Raw genomic sequence first — 24,746 nt, forward strand, 5'->3', positions numbered from 1 at the left:
CGTGACGTCCGTGTCCGTGTGACGTCCATGTCAGTGTGACGTCCGTGTCCGTGTGATGTCTGTATGCTGTCAGTGTGCCGTCCGTGTCAGTGTGACGTCCTTGTGCTGTCAGTGTGACGTCCGTGTCTGTGTGACGTCCGTGTCAGTGTGACGTCCATGTCCGTGTGATGTCTGTATGCTGTCAGTGTGCCGTCCGTGTCAGTGTGACGTCCTTGTGCTGTCAGTGTGACGTCCGTGTCTGTGTGACGTCCGTGTCAGTGTGACGTCCATGTCCGTGTGATGTCTGTATGCTGTCAGTGTGCCGTACGTGTCATTGTGACATCCTGCTGCTGTCAGTGTGACGTCCGTGTCCGTGTGACGTCCGTGTCAGTGTGACGTCCGTGTGATGTCTGTATGCTGTCAGTGTGCCGTACGTGTCATTGTGACGTCCTTGTGCTGTCAGTGTGACGTCCTTGTCCGTGTGACGTCCGTGTCAGTGTGACGTCCATGTCCGTGTGATGTCTGTATGCTGTCAGTGTGCCGTCCGTGTCATTGTGACGTCCTTGTGATGTCAGCGTGACGTCCGTGTCCGTATGATGTCCGTGTCAGTGTGACGTCCGTGTCCGTGTGATGTCTGTATGCTGTCAGTGTGCCGTCTGTGTCATTGTGACGTCCTTGTGCTGTCAGTGTGACGTCCGTGTCCGTATGATGTCCGTGTCAGTGTGACGTCCGTGTCCGTGTGATGTCTGTATGCTGTCAGTGTGCCGTCTGTGTCATTGTGACGTCCTTGTGCTGTCAGTGTGACGTCCGTGTCCGTGTGACGTTCGTGTCAGTGTGACGTCCGTGTCCGTGTGACGTCTGTATGCTGTCAGTGTGCCGTCCGTGTCATTGTGACGTCCTTGTGATGTCAGCGTGACGTCCGTGTCCGTATGATGTCCGTGTCAGTGTGACGTCCGTGTCCGTGTGATGTCTGTATGCTGTCAGTGTGCCGTCTGTGTCATTGTGACGTCCTTGTGCTGTGAGTGTGACGTCCGTGTCCGTGTGACGTCCGTGTCAGTGTGACGTCCGTGTCCGTGTGACGTCTGTATGCTGTCAGTGTGCCGTCCGTGTCATTGTGACGTCCTTGTGATGTCAGTGTGACGTCCGTGTCCGTATGATGTCCGTGTCATTGTGACGTCCGTGTCCGTGTGATGTCTGTATGCTGTCAGTGTGCCGTCTGTGTCATTGTGACGTCCTTGTGCTGTCAGTGTGACGTCCGTGTCCGTGTGACGTCCGTGTCCGTGTGATGTCTGTATGCTGTCAGTGTGCCGTCTGTGTCATTGTGACGTCCCTGTGATGTCAGTGTGACGTCCCTGTGATGTCAGTGTGACGTGCGTGTCCGTGTGACGTCCGTGTCAGTGTGACGTCTGTGTCATTGGGACGTCCCTGTGATGTCAGTGTGACGTCCCTGTGATGTCAGTGTGACGTGCGTGTCCGTGTGACGTCCGTGTCAGTGTGACGTCTGTGTCATTGGGACGTCCCTGTGATGTCAGTGTGACGTCCCTGTGATGTCAGTGTGACGTGCGTGTCCATGTGATGTCCGTGTCAGTGTGACGTCCGTGTTCGTGTGACGTCTGTATGCTGTCAGTGTGCCGTCTGTGTCATTGTGACGTCCCTGTGATGTCAGTGTGACGTCCCTGTGATGTCAGTGTGACGTGCGTGTCCGTGTGACGTCCGTGTCAGTGTGACGTCTGTGTCATTGGGACGTCCCTGTGATGTCAGTGTGACGTCCCTGTGATGTCAGTGTGACGTGCGTGTCCATGTGATGTCCGTGTCAGTGTGACGTCCGTGTTCGTGTGACGTCTGTATGCTGTCAGTGTGCCGTCCGTGTCATTGTGACGTCCTTGTGATGTCAGCGTGACGTCCGTGTCCATGTGACGTCCGTGTCAGTGTGACGTCCGTGTCAGTGTGACGTCCGTGTCCGTGTGACGTCTGTATGCTGTCAGTGTGCCGCCTGTGTCATTGTGACGTCCTTGTGATGTCAGCGTGACGTCCGTGTCCATGTGACGTCTGTGTCATTGGGACATCCCTGTGATGTCAGTGTGACGTCCGTGTCAGTGTCAAAAAAAGCGTGTGCACAGCTCCCAGGGGTGGTGCTCAGGTAGGTTCCAAAACCTTGGTAACATGTAACAAAAACCTGGCACTCAACTTGTAGTAAATGCAAGCGGTGTGTTTATTCCAAATGCAGTAACAGCAAAATGTTTCGGTCATAAACAGCGACCTTCATCAGTTACGTATTTTAAGTGAGGTAAATATCGTGGTGGAATCTGCGTCTGCAGCATCACCAAGGTCGGGCTGCGCTTTCATTAATGTCCTCATACCTGTGCCATCCTGAATTGGGCCGCACATTCCCTTGTCTGCTATTTAAGACTCATGGGCACAAGTCCGGACAATTTTCTTTACAACTTACTAATATAAATTCATCGACCATCCTGGCCCAGATCCAGTCCAGTCCTGATGCCACCATGACCATGAGTCACAGACGGAGGAGGTTGTATCCTGTAATGCGGTTTTCCTTTCTCCAGACATAACTTTCTTTTATACCAGAAGTTTCCATTTTGGTCTCGTCCACAGAACATTGGTCCTGGACCTTCTGACTTGTCCAGTGCAACAATGTTCTCATGGAGAGTAGCAGCTTTCACCTTGCAATCCTGCCTTGCACACCATTGTTGTCTTGTGTGCTCCTCATGAACATTGACACCAGCTGATGTCAGAGAGTCCTTTAGTTGCTTAGAGGTGACCTTGGGTTTCTTTGTGATCTCGTGGGTTACTATTCGCCTTCCCCCTGGAGTGATGTTTTTTGGTCGCCTGCTCCTGAGGAAGGTAATAATGGCCCCAAATTTCGACCATTTATACACAAACTGACTGTGGATTGTTGGAGTCCGAAATCTTCACAGATGGTTTTGTAGCCTTTTCCCCGGTGAGCACCAACATCTCTTCTATAGACGTCTCCTTGGTTTGTGCCATGGGACACTTCCACAAACATAGTGCCATAGTTATACAGGTTATAAACATCGGGCCGATAGATCCTGAGCTTTATATATAACAGGTCGCCCACTCTCACCCGACCGTCGTCCCATTGATTGAAAACAGCAGACTCCAATGTCACCTGCACATGACCAGCTAATCCTGAGGGTTCACATACTTTTGCCGCTCATAGACATGTTATATCCGGTCACTTAATGACAAAGTCTCAGATTTTTTGCTCATTTCTTTGATTTTGGTTAGGTTTTAGGTCAAATTTATGCAGAAATCTGGAGAATTCTGACGGGTTCACAAACGTTCAGTGGGTGCTGTAAAAATGCGCTGATGGTGACGGCTGTGTCTGTGCTGCATCACACGCCCTGTATCTGAGCCTCACCGCGTATCACCTCTGCCCTCCACAGTAGAAGACTGGGACGCCTTTCAGGCCATCCTGGACCACACCTTCACCAGGCACCTGAAGTCGGAGCCCGCGCTGCACCCCATCCTCATGTCTGAGGCCCCCGTGAGTAACTGGTGCTCCCTACATGTCACCCTGCAGGGGGCAGGGCCAGCTCCCAGTATCACTATCACCCTGCAGGGGGTGGAGCCGCCTCAGTATCACTGTCACCCTGCAGGGGGTGGAGCCGCCCCAGTATCACTGTCACCCTGCAGGGGGTGGAGCCGCCCCTGTATCACTATCTCCCTGCCGGGGGTGGGGCCGGCTCCCAGTATCACTATCACCCTGCAGGGGGTGGAGCCGACTCCCAGTATCACTATCACCCTTCAGGGGTGGAGCCGACCCTTCGGTATCACTATCACCCCACAGTGCGGTGCTTATTTTGTGTCTTGTTTTGCAGTGGAATGCCCGGGCGAAGCGTGAGAAGCTGACAGAGCTGATGTTTGAGCACTACAATATCCCCGCATTCTTCCTGTGTAAGACGGCCGTCCTCACCGCGTATCCTGCCCAGCGGATGCTGCACACTTGCCACATCTCGTGGGATATTGAGGGTGATGTCCTATGATGATGCTCTGGAGTGGGCTTCTCAGGGGCGATGCGCTGCAGGAGGCTTCTCAGGGGTGATGCTCAAGGGCGGTTCTCTGCAGGGTGATGCTCAAGGGCGGTTCTCTGCAGGGTGAAGCTCAAGAGCGGTGCTCTACAGGATGAAGTTTGGGGGCGGTGCTCTACAGGGTGAAGTTTGGGGGCGGTGCTCTACAGGATGAAGTTCGGGGGCGGTGCTCTACAGGATGAAGTTCGGGGGCGGTGCTCTACAGGGTGAAGTTCGGGGGCGGTGCTCTACAGGGTGAAGTTCGGGGGCGGTGCTCTGCAGGGTGAAGTTCGGGGGCGGTGCTCTACAGGATGAAGTTTGGGGGCGGTGCTCTACAGGATGAAGTTCGGGGGCGGTGCTCTACAGGATGAAGTTCGGGGGCGGTGCTCTACAGGGTGAAGTTCGGGGGCGGTGCTCTGCAGGGTGAAGTTCGGGGGCGGTGCTCTGCAGGGTGAAGCTCGGGGGCGGTGCTCTGCTCATTCTGGTTCCTTAACCTTTCTCTGTAGTTTTGCAAATGGCAGATCCACAGGTTTGGTACTAGACAGCGGAGCAACACACACCACTGCCCTGCCAGTGCATGATGGGTATGTTCTGCAGCAAGGTGAGTGACATGACACCCCCAGCACAGGCCGTGTGCCCCCCATCCCAGTGATCCGGACCCTCTTCTCTGCTGCAGGTATTGTGAAGTCGCCCCTGGCCGGAGACTTCATCACGATGCAATGCAGGGAGTTATTCCAGGACATGGGAGTGGAAATCATCCCCCCCTACATGATCGCATCCAAGGTGAGGCCAGGAGGGGGGCGCCACACCGCGGGTACAACAGAGGCACTGAGTGTATACAGCTAAAGGGGGCATACAGGGGCCACACTGTGGGTATAACGCTACAGGGGCCACACTGAGTGTATACAGCTACAGGGGCCAGACTGCGGGTATAACGCTACAGGGGGTATACAGGGGCCATACCGCGGGTATACAGCTACAGAGGCTATACCGCGGGTATACAGCTACAGGGGCTATACCGCGGGTATACAGCTACAGGGGGCATACAGGGGCCACACCGAGTGTATACAGCTTCTCTTTATCCAGGAACCAGTGCGGGAAGGATCACCCCCAAACTGGAGAAAGAAGGAGAAGCTGCCGGCTGTGACCAAATCCTGGCAAAACTACATGAGTAACGTGAGTGTGTGATTGTGAGTGAGTGTGTGATTGGATGTGTGGGTGTATGGTTGTAAGTGTTCATCTATGATTGAATGTGAGTGTATGGTTATATGTGTGCATGTATGGTTGTATGTGTGGGTGTATGATTGTATGTGGGTGTATGGTTGTATGTGTGGGTGTATGGTTGTATGTGTGGGTGTATGGTTACGTGTGAGCATGTATGATTGTATGTGGGTGTATTGTTGTATGTGTGGGTGTATGATTGTATGTGGGTGTATGGTTGTATGTGTGGGTGTATGAATGTGTCACAGTTCACGGGGAGGGTACCTTTATCATCCCCATCACTAACACTAATAATAATAATTATTATTTTATTTATATAGCGCCAACATATTCCGCAGTGCTTAATTTGTCATGAACCGGGGTTGTTTGGTTGCCTCTGGTTCTTTCTGAAGGGGATTTATCTATATCCCAGTTCTCAGTTCCGGTTTGGAACCTGCAGCTTTCTGGCGCCCCCCTTACCCTAAAATCAGACAGGGTACTGCACCTAGGATAGTTAGTAGCCAGAAAGGCTGCCTTACTTTGTACTGGCTAATGGGCACACTGCAGCAAGGGCAATATAACTACTCCCACTCAGGCGGGAACAGTAATTATAAATGCCGCCAGTCTCTACAAAGACTCCCAAACGCACAGGACAAATTCGCTGCCACCAGCTCCGATTTCTTCATTATTAATGGGTCAGGAGCAACCCAGATTAGTAGCGTAATTCACTTCAGAGGACGCGACAGTTCGTTATAGAGCAAGGAGAGATAAAGCTAGTAAATTTGATATATTTTACTCCAAAAAAGGTAGGCAGTGTTTACAGAAGTATAAAAATATATTATAAAGAAGACAAGTATAGTATGTACAGTACAATTACAAATAAAATGGGACTAAAGATGAAAAGAACACTTACATTGCGTTCAGATCATTTCATCTCATGGCTGACCATGTGCTGTGGGGGATGGGCGACACATCTAGATGCATATCACACATCTGTATAGCAGCTAGACCCCGGACAAAAGACACTGAAAAACTGCTGCTTCACTCACTTATTTCCCAGCCTAAAACCAAGACACTCCCCCTGTGATGACCTCACTCAGGGCTGAATCTTCCTCTTTCTTAGCGCTGTGTCAAACCATTTTTATGCCTAGCTCATTGTATGAACCTTGTATACGAATGACACAATGATCAGGAGGTGCACCACGTCAGGGGGATTCTTTTAAGTGTAAACACGGTGTAATTACATGACAGGAAAGAGAAGGAGATCCAGCTCAACGAAATCATGATTAAGGGTGCTTAGTCACCGGAAACACGTTGACCTTGGTTTTAATTTTTTTGTATGCTGATGTTTTGTCCTTTCACTATATTTTAAGTGAAATAAATTATGGATTTTTCACTATTTCGTTGAGCTGGATCTCCTTCTCTTTCCTGTTCGTCCACGCCCTGACACAGCGGTTCCGTGCTCCGAGCTCTTGGGAATGTCGGTATGGTGAGATGGATTTTGTTTTTTCCTGTAATTACATGACCCATTTACGGAGAAACCCACTCCTTGCACTCGTTGGGTTTTGCTCCTTGCGATTTCCGAGAGCTATATATCTCTCGATGGACATCCGGAATATATAATGCTTTTATCTCTAACCCGGATCGGTGCCAATATACATAACCTTAAAAGTACAATAGAGTCCCATGCTTGCTGTACCAATTTTAGCCAGTATCAGGTGGGAGGGGGGAAGAGAGGTTTTACATAGAGTCTGGCTTTCACAGCACCAAGCCATAAACATTCCTGAGGGAGGGGAAAATGAGGGGATTACGATTACACATGCAGGCACAGGAAACTGCACCTGAGAGCTCCGTATGTGTAATTGAAGTAATCAGAACTTTCCTATTTCCTTACAGGTTCATGTGTGGGTGTATGGTTGTATGTGTGGGTGTATGATTGTATGGTTATATGTGTGCATGTATAGTTGTATGTGTGGGTGTATTATTGTATATGGGTGTATGATTGTATGTGGGTGTATGGCTGTATGTATGCATGTTTGGTTGTATGTTATTTATTATAACTATTTATTTATATAGCACCATTGATTCCATGATGCTGTACATGAGAAGGGGTTATATACAAGTTACAGATATAGTTTACAGCAAACAGGTTTACAGTGACAGACTGGTACAGAGGGGAGAGGACCCTGTCCTTGCGGACTTACATTCTATGGGATAATGGGGAAGAGACAGAAGGTCAAGGGTGCAGCAGCTCTGGCGATGGTGAGGCGGTGGCTCGGGTGGTGGTGAGAAGGCAGAATGGTTATTGCAGGCTCTAGGCTTTCCTGAAATGATGGGTTTTCGGTTCCGTCTGAAGGATCCAAGGGTGGTGTTGCGTGGAATTCCAGAGGATGGGGATATTCGGGAGAAGCCTTGGAGGTGGTTGGGTGAGGAGAGGATAAGTGTGGTGGAGAGTAGGAGGTCTTGGGAGGATCGGAGATTACGTGAGGGAAGATATTGGGAGATTAGTTCAGAGATATATGGAGGAGACAGGTTGTGGATGGCTTTGGCTACTTTCACACATCAGTTTTTTGCCAACAGGCACAATCCGGCGAATTTTGAAAAAAATGGATCCGGCGCAAATTGTGAAAAACTGATGCGACGGATCAGTTTTTTTGCTGGATCCGTGTTTTTTTTTTTTTTAAAGCCGTTGATAGAGTTTGGACTTCCTGTTCCGGGGAGGAGACAGAGGAGAGAGAGACCAGAGAGACCAGAATGGAATATTCATGATTTGAATGGAAAATGCATGATTTGTGTAAAAAAAGCAGATTCGGTCGCCAGATTCGATCATATCATCTCACCTTTCATACGTTTTTCGCTGGATCCATCACTGGCCGTTTTTTTGCCAGACAAAGAAAACGTTCCTATGTACGTTTTCTCCGGCCGCCGGGAAAAGAATTTTCGACGGATCCGGCAAAAAACGGATGAAACCTGAGGCCATCCGGTGCAATCCAGCTCAAGCCTGACTCATCAGTAGCTCCAGTGAACACCATGTAGCCGCTTAGTCATGCTCCTCCAGGATATACCCGGTCCCATGGTGCAGTGGGTCCACACCCACCAATGCGACAAAAGTAAACAATGCCTGACCAATGTGTGGAAGTGAACAATTCCTGAGCTACTCAATGCGTGACCAATGTGTGGAAGCGAACAATTCCTGACCTACAGTGGGTACAGAAAGTATTGAGACTCCTTTAAATTTTTCACTCTTTGTGTCATTGCAGCCATTTGGTAAATTCAGTAAAGTTCATTTTTTTCTCATTAATGTCCACTCTGCCTCCATCTTCACTGAAATAAACAGAAATGTAGTAATTTTTGCAAATTTATAAAAAAAAAAGAAAAAACTGAAATCTCCCATGGTCATAAGTCTTCAGCCCCTTTGCTCAGTATTGGGTAGAAGCCCCTTTTGAGCTAGTACAGCCATGAGTTTTCTTGGGAATGAGGCAACAAGTTTCTCACCCCTGGATTTGAGGATCCTCGGCCATTCTTCCTTGCAGATCCCCTCCAGTTCCGTCAGGTTGGATGGTGAATGTTGGTGGACGCCATTTTCAGGTCTCTCCAGAAATGCTCAGTTGGGTTTAGGTCAGGGCTCTGGTTGGGCCGGTCAGGAATGGTCACAGAGTTGTTCTGAAGCCGCTCCTTAGTTATTTTAGCTGTGTGCTTAGGGTCATTGTCTTATTGAATTGAACATCTCTGCTACTCGCTGTTATCTGCCGCCCCTAATCCTGCACCCTTCCCTTTAATGGTACAAACATCTCTGCTACTCGCTGTTATCTGCCGCCCCTAATCCTGCACCCTTCCCTTTAATGGTACGAACATCTCTGCTACTCGCTGTTATCTGCCGCCCCTAATCCTGCACCCTTCCCTTTAATGGTACAAACATCTCTGCTACTCGCTGTTATCTGCCGCCCCTAATCCTGCACCCTTCCCTTTAATGGTACGAACATCTCTGCTACTCGCTGTTATCTGCCGCCCCTAATCCTGCACCCTTCCCTTTAATGGTACGAACATCTCTGCTACTCGCTGTTATCTGCCGCCCCTAATCCTGCACCCTTCCCTTTAATGGTACGAACATCTCTGCTACTCGCTGTTATCTGCCGCCCCTAATCCTGCACCCTTCCCTTTAATGGTACGAACATCTCTGCTACTCGCTATTATCTGCCGCCCCTAATCCTGCACCCTTCCCTTTAATGTCCCTGCTGACTGTATGCTAAATGCATTTGTTGCATTGTATTACTTACTGCTGTCCATCCATGCTGGGGTCACAGGAGATATTATTGTGTTCATGGTGTTAGAGCAAATGTTTGCAGCCAGGCTCAGTGCCTTTGATCTTGTAACTTCCCCCGGGGTGTTGGCCAATTGCTAATTTATCCCAAATAAGGACCCACAATCCCTCTCACCTGATCCTTCAGTCAGTCCAATAAATTTAGTAGCATCTTAAGGGGTGCACGTGTGTGGGGTCACGCGCATCTCTGCAGCAAAGCATCACGGCAGCTAAGCATACAGACGCCGCAGTTATTTCAACGGCAGTTAGTCACGGCAGGAGTCAGGACCCCACTCTATGTTCTGTTTCTTCTGGGTGTGTCTTCCGAGTAAGCACTTCTTATTACTTGAATCTAGCTTTCTATTAACCCATCTTACTTCTTCGCCATGTTTACCTGTGCCCCTACATTGTTTGCTCCACTAGTCCTCTCTCTCCTTCGCTATCACAAATCCCAGCACTCCCTAACCTAATAATCATCTCCCCTTCCCTCTTACCTCCCCACCTGTCCTCCTCTGCTGACCTGCTCCTCAACCTCAAATCTGTCCAACAAACACATAAAACAAGTCGGCCACTCTCTTTCTCCCACCTGCTCTCTCTCTCTCCTTCTCCTCACTGCTGGAGACATATCTCCCATCCCTGGACCCCCACATCTCATACCTCCCATTACTACTCCCTCCTATCACTCCCTATCCAACATGAACTTCCGCACTCTTTCCAACATAAAACCCGTGCCCCTGACGCCCACCCCCCTGCTCCCTCTCTCTGGAGCAGTCTGGAATGCCCGCTCAATCTGCAATAAGCTTCATGTGATTCACGACCTTTTTCTCTCCCGCAATCTTGCCTTCCTTGGCCTCACAGAAACATGGCTAACACCCTCTGACACAGCCTCCCCTGCTGCGCTGTGTTACGAAGGCCTCCACTTCACCCACACCCCTCGACCCGGCAACAAACATGGTGGAGGAGTGGGTCTTCTCCTTTCTTCAAACTGCACCTCTAACCCAATCCCACCTCTTCCCTCCCTTATCCGTCCCTCTTTTGAAGTCCATTCTGTCCGCATCTACTCTCCCTCCAACCTCCAAGTGGCCGTCATATACCGACCTCCGGGCCCGGCCACTGCCTTTATTGACCAATTCTCCACCTGGCTTCTTCACTTTCTCTCTGCTGACACTCCCACCATCATCATGGGTGACTTCAACATCCCCATTGATACCCTTCAGTCAACAGCCTCCAAACTTCTGTCCCTTACCTCATCCTTTGGACTTACTCAGTGGTCCTCCGCAGCCACCCACACGGATGGGCATACACTAGACCTGGTATTCACCCGTCTCTGCTCTCTATCTAACTTCACCACCTCCCCTCTCCCTCTATCCGACCACCATCTGCTCACCTTCTCATCCCTGTCCTCCTCACCAATCATCCATATCCAGCAACATGCGCACCCACGCAGAAACCTTGCACACCTAGACACCCACACACTCTCTGACTCCATCCTACCGCTGGCATCCATATCCTCACTCCACGACACAGACGGTGCTGCTGCTTTCTACAATGCCACTCTCGCATCAGCTATTGACACGGTTGCCCCTCTCGTCCATGGCAGAGCGCGACGTATCAATAGACAACCCTGGCATAATAACACCACCAAAAAGCTAAGGCAAGTGTTCAGGGTTGCGGAGCGGCGTTGGAAGAGAACACAATCGCAAGACGACTTCACTGTATTCAAACAAGCAACACTCGCTTTTAAATCTGCACTCACCTCTGCTAAACAGGCCTACTTCACAACCCTCGTATCTTCCCTATCCCACAACCCCAAACAGTTATTCAAAACATTTAACTCCCTCCTCCGCCCCCCACTGCCCCCTCCAACCTCCCTCATCTCTGCTGAGGACTTTGCCACACACTTTAAAAATAAGATCGACCAGACAAGGCAAGACTTAATTGTTCAACCACCACAACCCCTTTGTATACCAGACCAATGCCCAAACCCCATAACCTCCCTATCCAACATCACTGAAGGGGACTTAATTGTCTCCTCTCCAAATCGCACCTCACCACCTGTGTGCTCGACCCCATCCCATCCCACCTCCTCCCCAACCTCACCACCACACTTATCCCATCCCTAACCCACCTCTTCAACCTATCACTAACTTCTGGCACCTTCCCCTCTGCGTTCAAACATGCCACAATCACGCCTATCCTTAAAAAGCCAACCCTCGATCCAACTGCTATGTCCAGCTATCGCCCAATATCGCTGCTCCCATTTGCTTCCAAACTCCTGGAGCAGCACGTCCATGCTGAACTCTCCTCCCACCTCTCATCTAACTTGTTGTACGACAATCTACAATCTGGTTTCCGCCCCCATCACTCAACTGAGACTGCCCTGACCAAAATCACTAACGACCTACTTACCGCCAAAGCTACTGGACAATACTCTGTACTCCTCCTTCTAGACCTGTCCTCTGCTTTCGACACAGTTGACCACTGCCTCCTACTACAGATCCTCTCCTCCTTTGGCATCAAAGACGTTGCCCTTTCCTGGATCGCCTCGTACCTTTCCAACCGCACATTCAGCGTCTCCCACTCCCATACTACCTCCTCATCCCACCCTCTCTCTGTTGGAGTCCCCCAAGGCTCTGTTCTAGGACCCCTACTCTTCTCAATCTATACACTTGGCTTGGGACAACTCATAAAGTCCCATGGATTCCAGTACCACCTCTATGCTGACGACACTCAGATCTACCTCTCTGGCCCAGACGTCACCGCTCTGCTGTCCAGAATCCCAGAGTGCCTATCAGCCATATCCTCCTTCTTCTCCTCTCGCTTCCTCAAACTCAATGTGGACAAATCTGAACTCATCATCTTTCCTCCATCCCACAAATCTTCCTTACTTGACCTATCTATCGCAGTCAATGACATCATGCTTTCCCCTGTACCCGAAGTCCGCTGCCTCGGAGTAACCTTCGACTCTGCCCTGTCCTTCAAACCACACATCCAAGCTCTTTCCACCTCCTGTCGCCTCCAGCTCAAAAATATCTCCAGGATCCGTCCTTTCCTCAACCCCCAATCTACTAAAATGCTTGTGCACGCCCTCATCATTTCCCGCCTTGACTACTGCAACATCCTTTTCTGTGGCCTCCCTGCTAACACCCTTGCACCTCTCCAGTCCATCCTTAACTCTGCTGCCCGACTAATCCATCTCTCTCCTCGCTACTCCTCCGCTTCCCCCCTCTGCAAATCTCTTCACTGGCTCCCATTCCCTCAGCGTATCCAGTTCAAATTGCTAATACTGACCTACAAAGCCATCCACAACCTGTCTCCTCCATATATCTCTGAACTAATCTCTCGATATCTTCCCTCACGTGACCTCCGGTCCTCCCAAGACCTCCTTCTCCCTCCACACTTATTCGCTCCTCATCCAATCGCCTCCAAGACTTCTCCCGAATATCCCCCATCCTCTGGAACTCTCTGCCCCAACACGTCCGACTATCAACCACAGTCGGATCCTTCAGACGGAACCTGAAAACTCATCTCTTCAGGAAAGCCTACAGCCTGCACTGACCCCGCTGCTGCCTCATCACCAACGAAGCTACCGCCTCACCAACACCGGAGCTACTGCCTCACCAACACCGGAGCTCCTGCAACCCACAACCTACTGTCTCCTTCCCCATAATCCTGTAGAATGTAAGCCCGCAAGGGCAGGGTCCTCGCCCCTCTGTATCAGTCCATCATTGTTAGTTTGTTTACTGTATGTGATATTTGTAACTTGTATGTAACCCCTTCTCATGTACAGCACCATGGAATCAATGGTGCTATATAAATAAATAATAATAATAATAATAATAATAATATTGGAAGGTGAACCTTCGGCCAAGTCTGAGGTCCAGAGCACTCTGGAAGAGGTTGTCATCCAGGATATCTCTGTACTTGGCCGCATTCATGTTTCCTTCAATGACAACCAGTCGTCCTGTCCCTGCAGCTGAAGAACACCCCCATAGCATGATGCTGCCACCACCATGTTTCACTGTTGGGATTGTATTGGGCAGGTGATGAGCAGTGCCTGGTTTTCCCCACACATACCGCCTAGAATTATCACCAGAAAGGTCTATCTTCATCTCATCAGACAAGAGAATCTTATTTCTCATAGTCTGGGAGTCCTTCATGTGTTTTTTTAGTAACCTCTATGCGGCTTTCATATGTCTTGCACTGAGGAGAGGCTTCCGTCGGGCCACTCTGCCATAAAGGCCCGACTGGTGGAGGGCTGCAGTGATAGGTGACTTTGTGGAACTTTCTCCCATCTCCCTACTGCATCTCTGGAGCTCAGCCACAGTGATCTTTGGGTTGTTCTTTACCTCTCACCAAGGCTCTTTTACCACGATTGCTCAGTTTGGCTGGACAGCCAGGTCTAGGAGGACTTCGGGTGGTCCCAAACTTCTTCCATTTAAGGATTATGGAGGCCACTGTGCTCTTAGGAACCTTGAGAGCTGCAGAAATTCTGTTGTAACCTTGGCCAGATCTGAGCCACAATTCTGTCTCTGAGCTCTTTGGCCAGTTCCTTTGACCTCATGATTCTCATTTGGTCTGACATGCACTGTGAGCTGTGAGGTCTTATATAGACAGGTGTGCGCCTTTCCAAATCAAGTCCTATCAGTGTAATTACACACAGCTGGATTCCAATGAAGGAGTAGAACCATCTCAAGGAGGATCACAAGGAAATGGACAGCATGGGACCTAAATATGAGTGTCTGAGCAAAGGGGCTGAATACTTATGGCCATGTGATATTTCAGGTTTTTCTTTTTTATTAAATTTACAAAAATTTCTACATTTCTGTTTTTTTCCAGTCAAGATGGAGTGCAGAGTGTACATTAATGAGGTAAAAAAATGAACTTTTTTGAATTTACCAAATGGCTGCAATGAAACAAAGAGTGAAAAATTTAAAGGGGTTTGAATACTTTCCGCACCCACCGTAATCAATTCCTGACCAATGTGTGAAAGTGAACAATGCCTGACCTACTCAATGCCCAACCAATGTATGGAAGTAAACAATGCCTGATCTACTCAATGCTTGACTAATGTGTGGAAGTGAACAATGCCCTACCTACTCAATTGTTGACCAATGCCCAATCTACGCAATGCCCAACCAATGTGTGGAAGTAAACAATGCCTGACCTACTCAATGCCCAACCAATGTGTGGAAGTAAACAATGCCTGACCTACTCAATGCCCAACTAATGTGTGGAAGTAAACAATGCCTGATCTACTCAATGCTTGACCAATGTGTGAAGATGAACAATGCCCTACCTACTCAATGCCCGACCAATGTATAAAAGTGAACAATGCTTGACCAACTCAATGCCCGACCAATATGTGAAAGCGAACAATGCCTGACCTACTCAATGACCGACCAATGTTTAAAAGTGATCACTGCTTGAACTACTCAATACCTGACCAATGTGTGGAAGTGAACAATGCCCGACCTACTCAATGCTCGACCAATGTGTGGAAGTGAAAAATGCTCGACCTACTCGATACTTGACCAATGGGTGAAAGTGAACAATGCCCGACCTACTCGATGCCCGACCAATGTGTGAAAGTGAACAAGGGCTGACCTACTCAATGCCCGACCAATGTGTGAAAGTAAACAATATATGACCTACTCACTGCCCAACCAATGTGTGAAAGTGAACAATATATGACCTACTTAATGCCCAACCAATGTGTAAAAGTGAACAATGCCTGACCTACTCAATGCCCGACCAATGTGTGAAAGTAAACAATTCCCTACCAACTCAATGCCTGATCAATGTGTGAAAGTGAACAATGCATGACCTACTCAATGTGAAAGTGAATAATGCCTGACCTACTCAATGCCTGACCAATGTGTGAAAGTAAGCAATTCCCTACCAACTCAATGTCCGACCAATGTGTGAAAGAAAACAATTCCCTAACAACTCAATTCCTGACCAATGTGTGAAAGTAAGCACTTTCCTACCAACTCAATGCCTGACCAATGTGTGAAAGTAAACAATTCCCTAACAACTCAATGCCTGACCAATGTGTGAAAGTAAACAATTATCTAACAACTCAATGCCTGACCAATGTGTGAAAGTAAACAATTCCCTAACAACTCAATGCACTGCCATTATCTTAGGTAAACTATTCCAGATCAATTCTACTCCTCCACTGTTAAATTTTGTAATTGTGTATTAACTCATATGAACTTTTTTGTTCAGAATAGTCACTATTTCTTCCAGATGTAAAAATCTTTTTCCACTAAACAATTTGATCAATTTGCCCTCTTTTCCAAAAATGTTTCATGGGGTCACATACGTCTTGTATTGATGGCCGAACACCTTATATTATTCATGCTTGTATTGTGAAAGGAAAGCTGAACTGTAGGATCCTGAAAAACTCATCAAAAACAGAGCAAAAAAGCAGCAAAAAAAGGCAGGAAAACCTGGTTATTTACTGTAGAAATAAAAAGCAGCAAAAAAGCAACATGTGAACATATACTAGTAGTAGAGAAAGCACCAAATGAGTCAGAAATCTGAGATTTTGTCCTTTTTTATTGTGGAAAATGCTCTAATATCACTCCTGTGAGAGGCAAAAGAATGTGAACCCTTAATCTGTTGTTTGTAATAAATTAGATGAGAGTGGGGGACCTGATTTACTGAGCCACTTACAGACCGCCCTAGACTTTTGTGACCTGGGTGGTCCTGCTCCTACTCCTTACATAGAGGTCATGTGATCGCTGTGTGTAAGGAGAGAACAGGCAGACTCCGACAGGAGGTGGCATTTCTCCTGTAACTGGGGCTTATAATATACCAATCACAGTTACAGGGGAAGTAAAGAAATAAACAAAATCACTATTTGAAATGTGTAAAATAAATAAAAATAAATAATAATAGCAGGTAAAAAACAAATAAAAAGATAAAAGTTCCATTGTCAATCCGAGTCGCTGTTTTTAGCCCTGGAAAAAAGTGTCCGAGATATAAAATTATTAATTACAGACAGTGAAACCAATTCTCACATGTATTCTAGTGACCTGTGTACTTATAAAAAATAGGAAAATCTGACGCTTATTACCATTATTGTTTCACCCCTCCCTGTCATGAAAAGGGGTGGTGACCTTTGGCCGACACACGGCTATCACATGTGCAGGGGACTTATCTTAGTTATCCCTCCGCTGCTAACAATGTGATGAAACACAAACAAGGCTATTGACCTATCAATTTACCGTAGGGGCTGATTTTAGATATCCCATTGCTGCTACAATATGTCAGGAACTGCAGGGATTTATGTATATCCTGCTTTCCAGTTCCGCGTTGGAATTTGCAGCTCTCTGGCGACCCCCTTTACCTTCAGGTCTGGTTAGGTACTGCACCTAGGGTAATTAGTCGCCAGAAAGGCTGCCTGCTATGTACTGGCTATTGGACACGCTACAGCGAGGGCGATATAACTACTCCCACACAGGCGGAAACAATAATTATCAACTCAGCCGGTCGCTGCTAAGAAGCCCAATCGTACAAGACAAAGTCGCTGCCACCAGCTCCGATTTTCCCAAGGATTAACAGGTCCGGAGCCAACCCAAATTAGTAGCGTAATTAACTTCAGGCACGTGTAAATTCGCTATAGAGCATAGAGATGACAAGACTAATAAATTTAATATTTTACTCCAAAAAAGTTAGGCAGTGTTTACAAAAGGTATGAAAAGATTTTACACTATGAGACAACGTATGTACAAAGCAATTACAAAGAAAACAGGGATTAAAACAGAAATGAACACTCACATGTTGCTTAGATAATTCCAGGCTCACCATGCTGGTGGGAGGAGCCAGACATTACAATGCATTGAGGGTCTTGTTGCAGCAGCTGCCCAGGTAAAACTGAAGGCTGGGCTGAGTGCAGTGACTTATACTTCTGGGCTTGTGACATCACTAAAGGGGGTTGAGTTACCACCACCCTCCCCTTTTCTCAGAGTTACAGATTTGCTAGCAATACTTATAATTATCATAACTTGGCTTGAGAACCTAGCAGAATAACAGCACACACATCACTCATATTATATTGAAATTAGCTTTCTAATAATTACAAACTCGGACTAGCTATTCCACTCGCTTTCTCAGGTTCTTTTGGTGCTAGAATTTAGCAAAAGGCGCTGTAGCGAAGCTCTATCAAAGCACGTTCCAAATATTACCTGTCATATTTCTATCATACACTGGCATCACATTATGGCTTTTCTAATATTTCCCCCCCATACAGCAAGTACCATGGGCTTTTTAGACAAAGGACTGCTCTTTTGCTAATTAACATTCCTGAAGGAGGAGGGAAGAGGAAGGAGCGTAGAGTTACAGGCTGTGTGTGAAGAAGCTAGGGAGAACAGCCTGCTGGCGGGGGGGGGGGGTCTGGGAGGAATCCATCAGCCGCGCTGGGACCTGCGGCAGCAGTCGGGCCTTCTCCCCCATCACTTTGGGGGGCGGGGCCTACGCGACAAAGCCACCAACGGCCGGAGCGACGTTGTGGCGGGCCACCGCGGTGATGACCAGGCCGGGCGGCCTGCTTCCTGCGGCAGCACGAGACGGCGGGGGAGCATCCCAGCGGCAGCTGTTGTGAATTCTGTTATCAAACTCCCTCCTGTGGTCATGAATGGTACTTCGGCGAGTTCTGTCTATGGACTCCCTCTGGTGGCTGTGAGTGGAGCTGCTGCTTCTGAGGTTCCTTCCACAGGTGATGTGGTTTATCCTTTGGTTGGCTGCTCTATTTAACTCCACTCAGATCGTTACTCCATGCCAGCTGTCAATGTTCCTGCATTGGTTCAGTTCGCTCTTGGATCTTTCGGGTGACCTGTCTACTCCAGCAGAAGCTAAGTTCCTGCTAGTTATTATTTGTTCATTGTTTCCTTGTCCAGCTGGATATCATGATTTTGCCTTGCTAGCTGGAAGCTCTGGGATGCAGAGTGGCATCTCCGCACCGTTAGTTGGTGCGGAGTTCTTTTTGCACACTCTGCGTGGTCTTTTGTAGTTTTTTGTGCTGACCGCAAAGATACCTTTCCTATCCTCTGTCTGTTTAGTAAGTCTGGCCTCCCTTTGCTGAAACCTGTTTCATTTCTGCGTTTGTGACTTTCATCTTTACTCACAGTCAATACATGTGGGGGGCTGCCTTTTCCTTTGGGGAATTTCTCTGAGGCAAGGTAGGCTTTATTTTCTATCTCTAGGGCTAGTTAGCTCTTAGGCTGTGAAGAGGCGTCGAGGGAGTGTCAGGAACGCTCCACGGCTATTTCTAGTGTGTGTGATAGGATTAGGGGTTGCGGTCAGCAGAGCTCCCACATCCCAGAGCTTGTCCTGTGTGAGTTTAACTATCAGGTCGTGCCGGGTGCTCCTAACCACCAGGTCCATAACAGTACAGCTGGCCATAAGTATTAATGCATCTCAATAGAGGGATAAGAGAAGTTCTGAGACCATTTTTTTTTCTTTGCACTGTGTTTTGTCTTTCTTTTCCCCTTAACCTTTGGGTGGTTCAGGACACAGGTGTAGATATGGACATTCAAGGTCTGTCCTCTTGTGTGGATCATCTCACTGCAAGGGTACAAAACATTCAAGATTTTGTGGTTCAGAATCCGATGTTAGAGCCTAGAATTCCTATTCCTGATTTATTTTCTGGGGATAGATCTAAGTTCCTGAATTTGAAAAATAATTGTAAATTGTTTCTTGCTTTGAAACCTCGCTCCTCTGGTGACCCCGTTCAACAAGTGAAAATCATTATTTCTTTGTTGCGTGGTGACCCTCAAGACTGGGCATTTTCCCTTGCGCCAGGAGATCCGGCATTGCGTGATGTTGATGCGTTTTTTCTGGCGCTTGGATTGCTTTATGATGAACCTAATTCAGTGGATCAGGCAGAGAAAATCTTGCTGGCTCTGTGTCAGGGTCAGGATGAGGTAGAGATATATTGTCAGAAGTTTAGAAAGTGGTCTGTGCTTACTCAGTGGAATGAATGTGCCCTGGCGGCAATTTTCAGAAAGGGTCTTTCTGAAGCCCTTAAGGATGTCATGGTGGGATTTCCCACGCCTGCTGGTCTGAATGAGTCTATGTCCTTGGCCATTCAGATCGATCGGCGCTTGCGTGAGCGCAAAGCTGTGCACCATTTGGCGGTATTCTCTGAGCATAGGCCTGAGCCTATGCAATGTGATAGGACTTTGACCAGAGCTGAACGGCAAGAACACAGACGTCGGAATGGGCTATGTTTTTACTGTGGTGAATCCACTCATGCTATCTCCGATAGTCCTAAGCGCACTAAGCGGTTCGCTAGGTCTGCCACCATTGGTACGGTACAGTCTAAATTTCTTTTGTCCGTTACTCTGATTTGCTCTCTGTCGTCCTATTCTGTTATGGCATTTGTGGATTCGGGCGCTGCCCTGAATTTGATGGACTTGGAGTTTGCCAGGCGCTGTGGTTTTTTCTTGGAGCACTTGCAGTATCCTATTCCATTGAGAGGAATTGATGCTACGCCTTTGGCCAAGAATAAGCCTCAGTACTGGACTCAATTGACCATGTGCATGGCTCCTGCACATCAGGAGGATATTCGCTTTTTGGTGTTGCATAATCTGCATGATGTGGTCGTTTTGGGGTTGCCATGGCTACAGGTCCATAATCCAGTGTTGGATTGGAAATCTATGTCTGTGTCCGGCTGGGGTTGCCAGGGGGTACATGGTGATGTTCCATTTTTGTCTATTTCGTCTTCCACTCCTTCTGAAGTCCCTGAGTTTTTATCAGATTACCGGGATGTATTTGAAAAGCCCAAATCCGGTGCCCTACCTCCTCATAGGGATTGCGATTGTGCTATTAATTTGATTCCTGGTAGTAAGTTTCCTAGGGGCCGACTGTTTAATTTATCTGTGCCAGAGCACGCCGCTATGCGGAGTTATATAAAGGAATCCTTGGAGAAGGGTCATATTCGCCCGTCGTCGTCACCATTGGGAGCAGGGTTCTTTTTTGTGGCCAAGAAGGATGGCTCTTTGAGACCTTGTATTGATTACCGCCTTCTTAATAAGATCACAGTCAAATTTCAGTACTCTTTGCCGCTGCTGTCTGATTTGTTTGCTCGTATTAAGGGGGCTAGTTGGTTCACCAAGATAGATCTTCGAGGGGCGTATAATCTTGTGCGAATTAAACAGGGTGATGAATGGAAAACAGCATTTAATACGCCCGAGGGCCATTTTGAGTACCTGGTTATGCCATTCGGGCTTTCTAATGCTCCATCTGTATTTCAATCCTTTATGCACGACATCTTCCGAAAGTACCTGGATAGATTCATGATTGTATATTTGGATGACATTTTGGTCTCTTCGGATGATTGGGAGTCTCATGTGAAGCAGGTCAGAATGGTGTTCCAGGTCCTTCGTGCGAATTCCTTGTTTGTGAAGGGGTCAAAGTGTCTCTTTGGAGTTCAGAAGGTTTCATTTTTGGGTTTCATTTTTTCCCCTTCTACTATCGAGATGGACCTTGTTAAAGTTCAGGCCATTTATGATTGGACTCAGCCGACATCTGTGAAGAGCCTGCAGAAATTCCTGGGCTTTGCTAATTTTTACCGTCGCTTCATCGCTAATTTTTCTAGTATTGCTAAACCGTTGACTGATTTGACCAAGAAAGGTGCTGATGTGGTCAATTGGTCCTCTGCGGCCGTAGAGGCTTTTCAGGAGTTGAAGCGTCGTTTTTCTTCTGCCCCTGTGTTGTGCCAGCCAGATGTTTCGCTCCCGTTTCAGGTCGAGGTTGATGCTTCTGAGATTGGAGCAGGGGCTGTTTTGTCGCAAAGAAGTTCTGATGGCTCGGTGATGAAACCATGTGCCTTCTTTTCTAGAAAATTCTCGCCTGCTGAGCGCAATTATGATGTTGGCAATCGAGAGTTGTTGGCCATGAAGTGGGCATTCGAGGAGTGGCGACATTGGCTTGAAGGATCTAAACATCGCGTGGTGGTCTTGACGGATCACAAGAATTTGACTTATCTCGAGTCTGCCAAATGGTTGAATCCTAGACAGGCTCGATGGTCGCTCTTTTTCTCCCGTTTTGATTTTGTGGTTTCATACCTTCCGGGATCTAAGAATGTGAAGGTTGATGCCCTGTCAAGGAGTTTTGTATCTGACTCTCCGGGTGTTCCGGAGCTGGCTCGTATTCTCAAAGAGGGGGTAATTTTGTCTGCCATCTCCCCTGATTTGCGGCACGTGCTGCAGAAGTTTCAGGCTGATAGACCTGACCGTTGTCCAGCGGAGAAACTGTTTGTCCCTGATAGATGGACTAGTAGAGTTATCTCTGAGGTTGGCGGGTCATCCTGGAATCTTTGGTACCAGAGATTTGGTGGCTAGATCCTTTTGGTGGCCTTCTTTATCACGGGATGTGCGTTCTTTTGTGCAGTCCTGTGGGACTTGTGCTCGGGCTAAGCCCTGCTGTTCTCGTGCCAGTGGGTTGCTTTTGCCCTTGCCGGTCCCGAAGAGGCCCTGGACGCATATTTCCATGGATTTTATTTCTGATCTCCCTGTCTCTCAAAGGATGTCGGTCAGTTGGGTGGTTTGTGATCGCTTCTCTAAGATGGTCCATTTGGTACCCTTGTCTAAATTGCCTTCCTCCTCTGATTTGGTGCCATTGTTTTTCCAGCATGTGGTTCGTTTGCATGGCATTCCGGAGAACATAGTCTCGGACAGAGGTTCCCAGTTTGTTTCGAGGTTTTGGCGGTCCTTTTGTGCTAAGATGGGCATTGATTTGTCTTTTTCTTCGGCTTTCCATCCTCAGACTAATGGCCAAACCGAACGAACTAATCAGACTTTGGAAACATATCTGAGATGCTTTGTTTTGGCTGATCAGGATGATTGGGTGTCCTTCTTGCCTTTGGCTGAGTTCGCCCTTAATAATCGGGCCAGCTCGGCTACTTTGGTTTCTCCTTTTTTCTGTAATTCTGGTTTCCATCCTCATTTCTCTTCAGGGCAGGTTGAGCCTTCGGACTGTCCTGGTGTGGATACTGTGGTGGATAGGTTGCAGCAGATTTGGACTCATGTGGTGGACAATTTGACATTGTCCCAAGAGAGGGTTCAACGTTTCGCTAACCGCCGGCGTTGTCTTGGTCCCCGACTTCGTGTTGGGGATTTGGTTTGGTTGTCGTCTCGTTATGTTCCTATGAAGGTTTCCTCTCCTAAGTTTAAGCCTCGTTTCATTGGTCCGTATAAGATTTCTGAAGTTCTCAATCCTGTGTCATTTCGTTTGGCCCTTCCAGCTTCTTTTGCCATCCATAATGTGTTCCATAGGTCGTTATTGCGCAGATACGTGGCGCCTATGGCGCTTATGGTTCCCTCCGTGGTGCCTATGGTTCCCTCCGTTGATCCTCCTGCCCCGGTGTTGGTCGAGGGGGAGTTGGAGTATGTGGTGGAGAAGATTTTGGATTCTCGGGTTTTGAGACGGAAACTCCAGTACCTGGTCAAGTGGAAGGGTTATGGTCAGGAAGATAATTCCTGGGTTTTTGCCTCTGATGTTCATGCTGCCGATCTGGTTCGTGCCTTTCATTTGGCTCATCCTGATCGGCCATGGCTCATCCTGATAGTCCATGGACTCCATCTGGTGGCTGTGAGTGGAGCTGCTGCTTCTGAGGTTCCTTCCACAGGTGATGTGGTTTATCCTTTGGTTGGCTGCTCTTTTTAACTCCACTCAGATCGTTACTCCATGCCAGCTGTCAATGTTCCTGCATTGGTTCAGTTCGCTCTTGGATCTTTCGGGTGACCTGTCTACACCAGCAGAAGCTAAGTTCCTGCTAGTTATTATTTGTTCATTGTTTCCTTGTCCAGCTGGATATCATGATTTTGCCTTGCTAGCTGGAAGCTCTGGGATGCAGAGTGGCATCTCCGCACCGTTAGTCGGTGCGGAGGTCTTTTTGCACACTCTGCGTGGTCTTTTGTAGTTTTTTGTGCTGACCGCAAAGATACCTTTCCTATCCTCTGTCTGTTTAGTAAGTCTGGCCTCCCTTTGCTGAAACCTGTTTCATTTCTGCGTTTGTGACTTTCATCTTTACTCACAGTCAATACATGTGGGGGGCTGCCTTTTCCTTTGGGGAATTTCTCTGAGGCAAGGTAGGCTTTATTTTCTATCTCTAGGGCTAGTTAGCTCTTAGGCTGTGAAGAGGCGTCTAGGGAGTGTCAGGAACGCTCCACGGCTATTTCTAGTTGTTGTGATAGGATTAGGGGTTGCGGTCAGCAGAGCTCCCACATCCCAGAGCTTGTCCTGTGTGAGTTTAACTATCAGGTCGTGCCGGGTGCTCCTAACCACCAGGTCCATAACAGGCAGCGGCGGGCAGCACCCCAGATCCAGCGGGGCTGCTGGACACGGCCAGGGAGCACCATTCCCCTCCCACACCTGCGACCGGGCCTGCATCTTTTCGTGTGGCGGGGACAGACGGCAGCGTTTCGGATGGCGGGTCCGGGTCTGGGGCTACAGGACACCAGGCTGCCCCCTCGGCTGATGGGGTCATCACAGTCCCCTCTGCAGGGGTCAGGTCGGCTGGAGCTGCATTGAGGAGTGAAGTTCATGTCCCAGAGGGCCCAAGGACGGCTTCAGGATCGAGAGACGGCTGGATGGCGACAGCATCTGTGGCTGGGGGGATCACAGCTCCCCTGCAGCCTGGTGAGAACCCATCTATGTATCGTTTGTCCCCGGAATTTTCGACGCCTACTTCGATTTCTGTAGATTGGGTTGGGGGGTATGTAGAGTGGGGTGATGGAGTCGGTATGCGGGCGGATGGGAGTTGTGAGTGGGTGGGGGAGTTGTTGTCGGGTGTACGAGAGCTGTTGTAACGGTTGGGCAGTGGTAGGCCAGGGCCGTCCCCATTGTCAGCCTGGGTCGGATCGTCCGATGTGGGGTTGGCGTTGTCCGGCAGCGGTTCTACGGAGCGGGGCAGGTCGGCTGAGCCGGTTTTGGTATCCGTGCAGACAGAAAAAGAGAAAGAAGGGGGCATTCGGCTGGATGATAAGGCGCGTGGTGAGGTATATGTTTGTTTTGAGGGGCCGTTAGGGGCGCATTTGAAGGAGGTGCATGAAAAGATTTGATAAGACAAGTACGTGGAGATATTTTCGCTTTTGCCGCTGGAAAAATTTAACCTTGATAAGAGTAAGAAGGAGGATAGTAAGAAGGAGGATGAGGAAAAACGGCGATGGCGCCTTATTCCTCAGACTTTTGTGAATTGGCTTCAG

At 48.4% G+C, this 24,746-nt stretch overlaps 1 protein-coding gene across 2 annotated transcripts in view; it reads left to right on the forward strand.

Annotated features, from left to right (window-relative positions):
• ACTL6B (actin like 6B) overlaps positions 1-24,746 on the forward strand; it is a 90,304-nt gene that overhangs the window by 29,862 nt on the left and 35,696 nt on the right. The window contains exons 4-8 of one of the 2 annotated variants that reach the window (XM_069767550.1): positions 3,405-3,505; positions 3,840-3,937; positions 4,535-4,629; positions 4,705-4,811; positions 5,115-5,204. In XM_069767550.1, coding sequence (XP_069623651.1) covers positions 3,405-3,505; positions 3,840-3,937; positions 4,535-4,629; positions 4,705-4,811; positions 5,115-5,204 — 491 coding nt within the window. The remainder of the gene's footprint in view (positions 1-3,404; positions 3,506-3,839; positions 3,938-4,534; positions 4,630-4,704; positions 4,812-5,114; positions 5,205-24,746) is intronic. The other variant, XM_069767551.1, reaches the window with a different exon arrangement.

The sequence above is a fragment of the Ranitomeya imitator genome, chromosome 4 (genome assembly GCF_032444005.1).
Source record: "Ranitomeya imitator isolate aRanImi1 chromosome 4, aRanImi1.pri, whole genome shotgun sequence".
Classification (NCBI taxonomy): domain Eukaryota; kingdom Metazoa; phylum Chordata; class Amphibia; order Anura; family Dendrobatidae; genus Ranitomeya; species Ranitomeya imitator.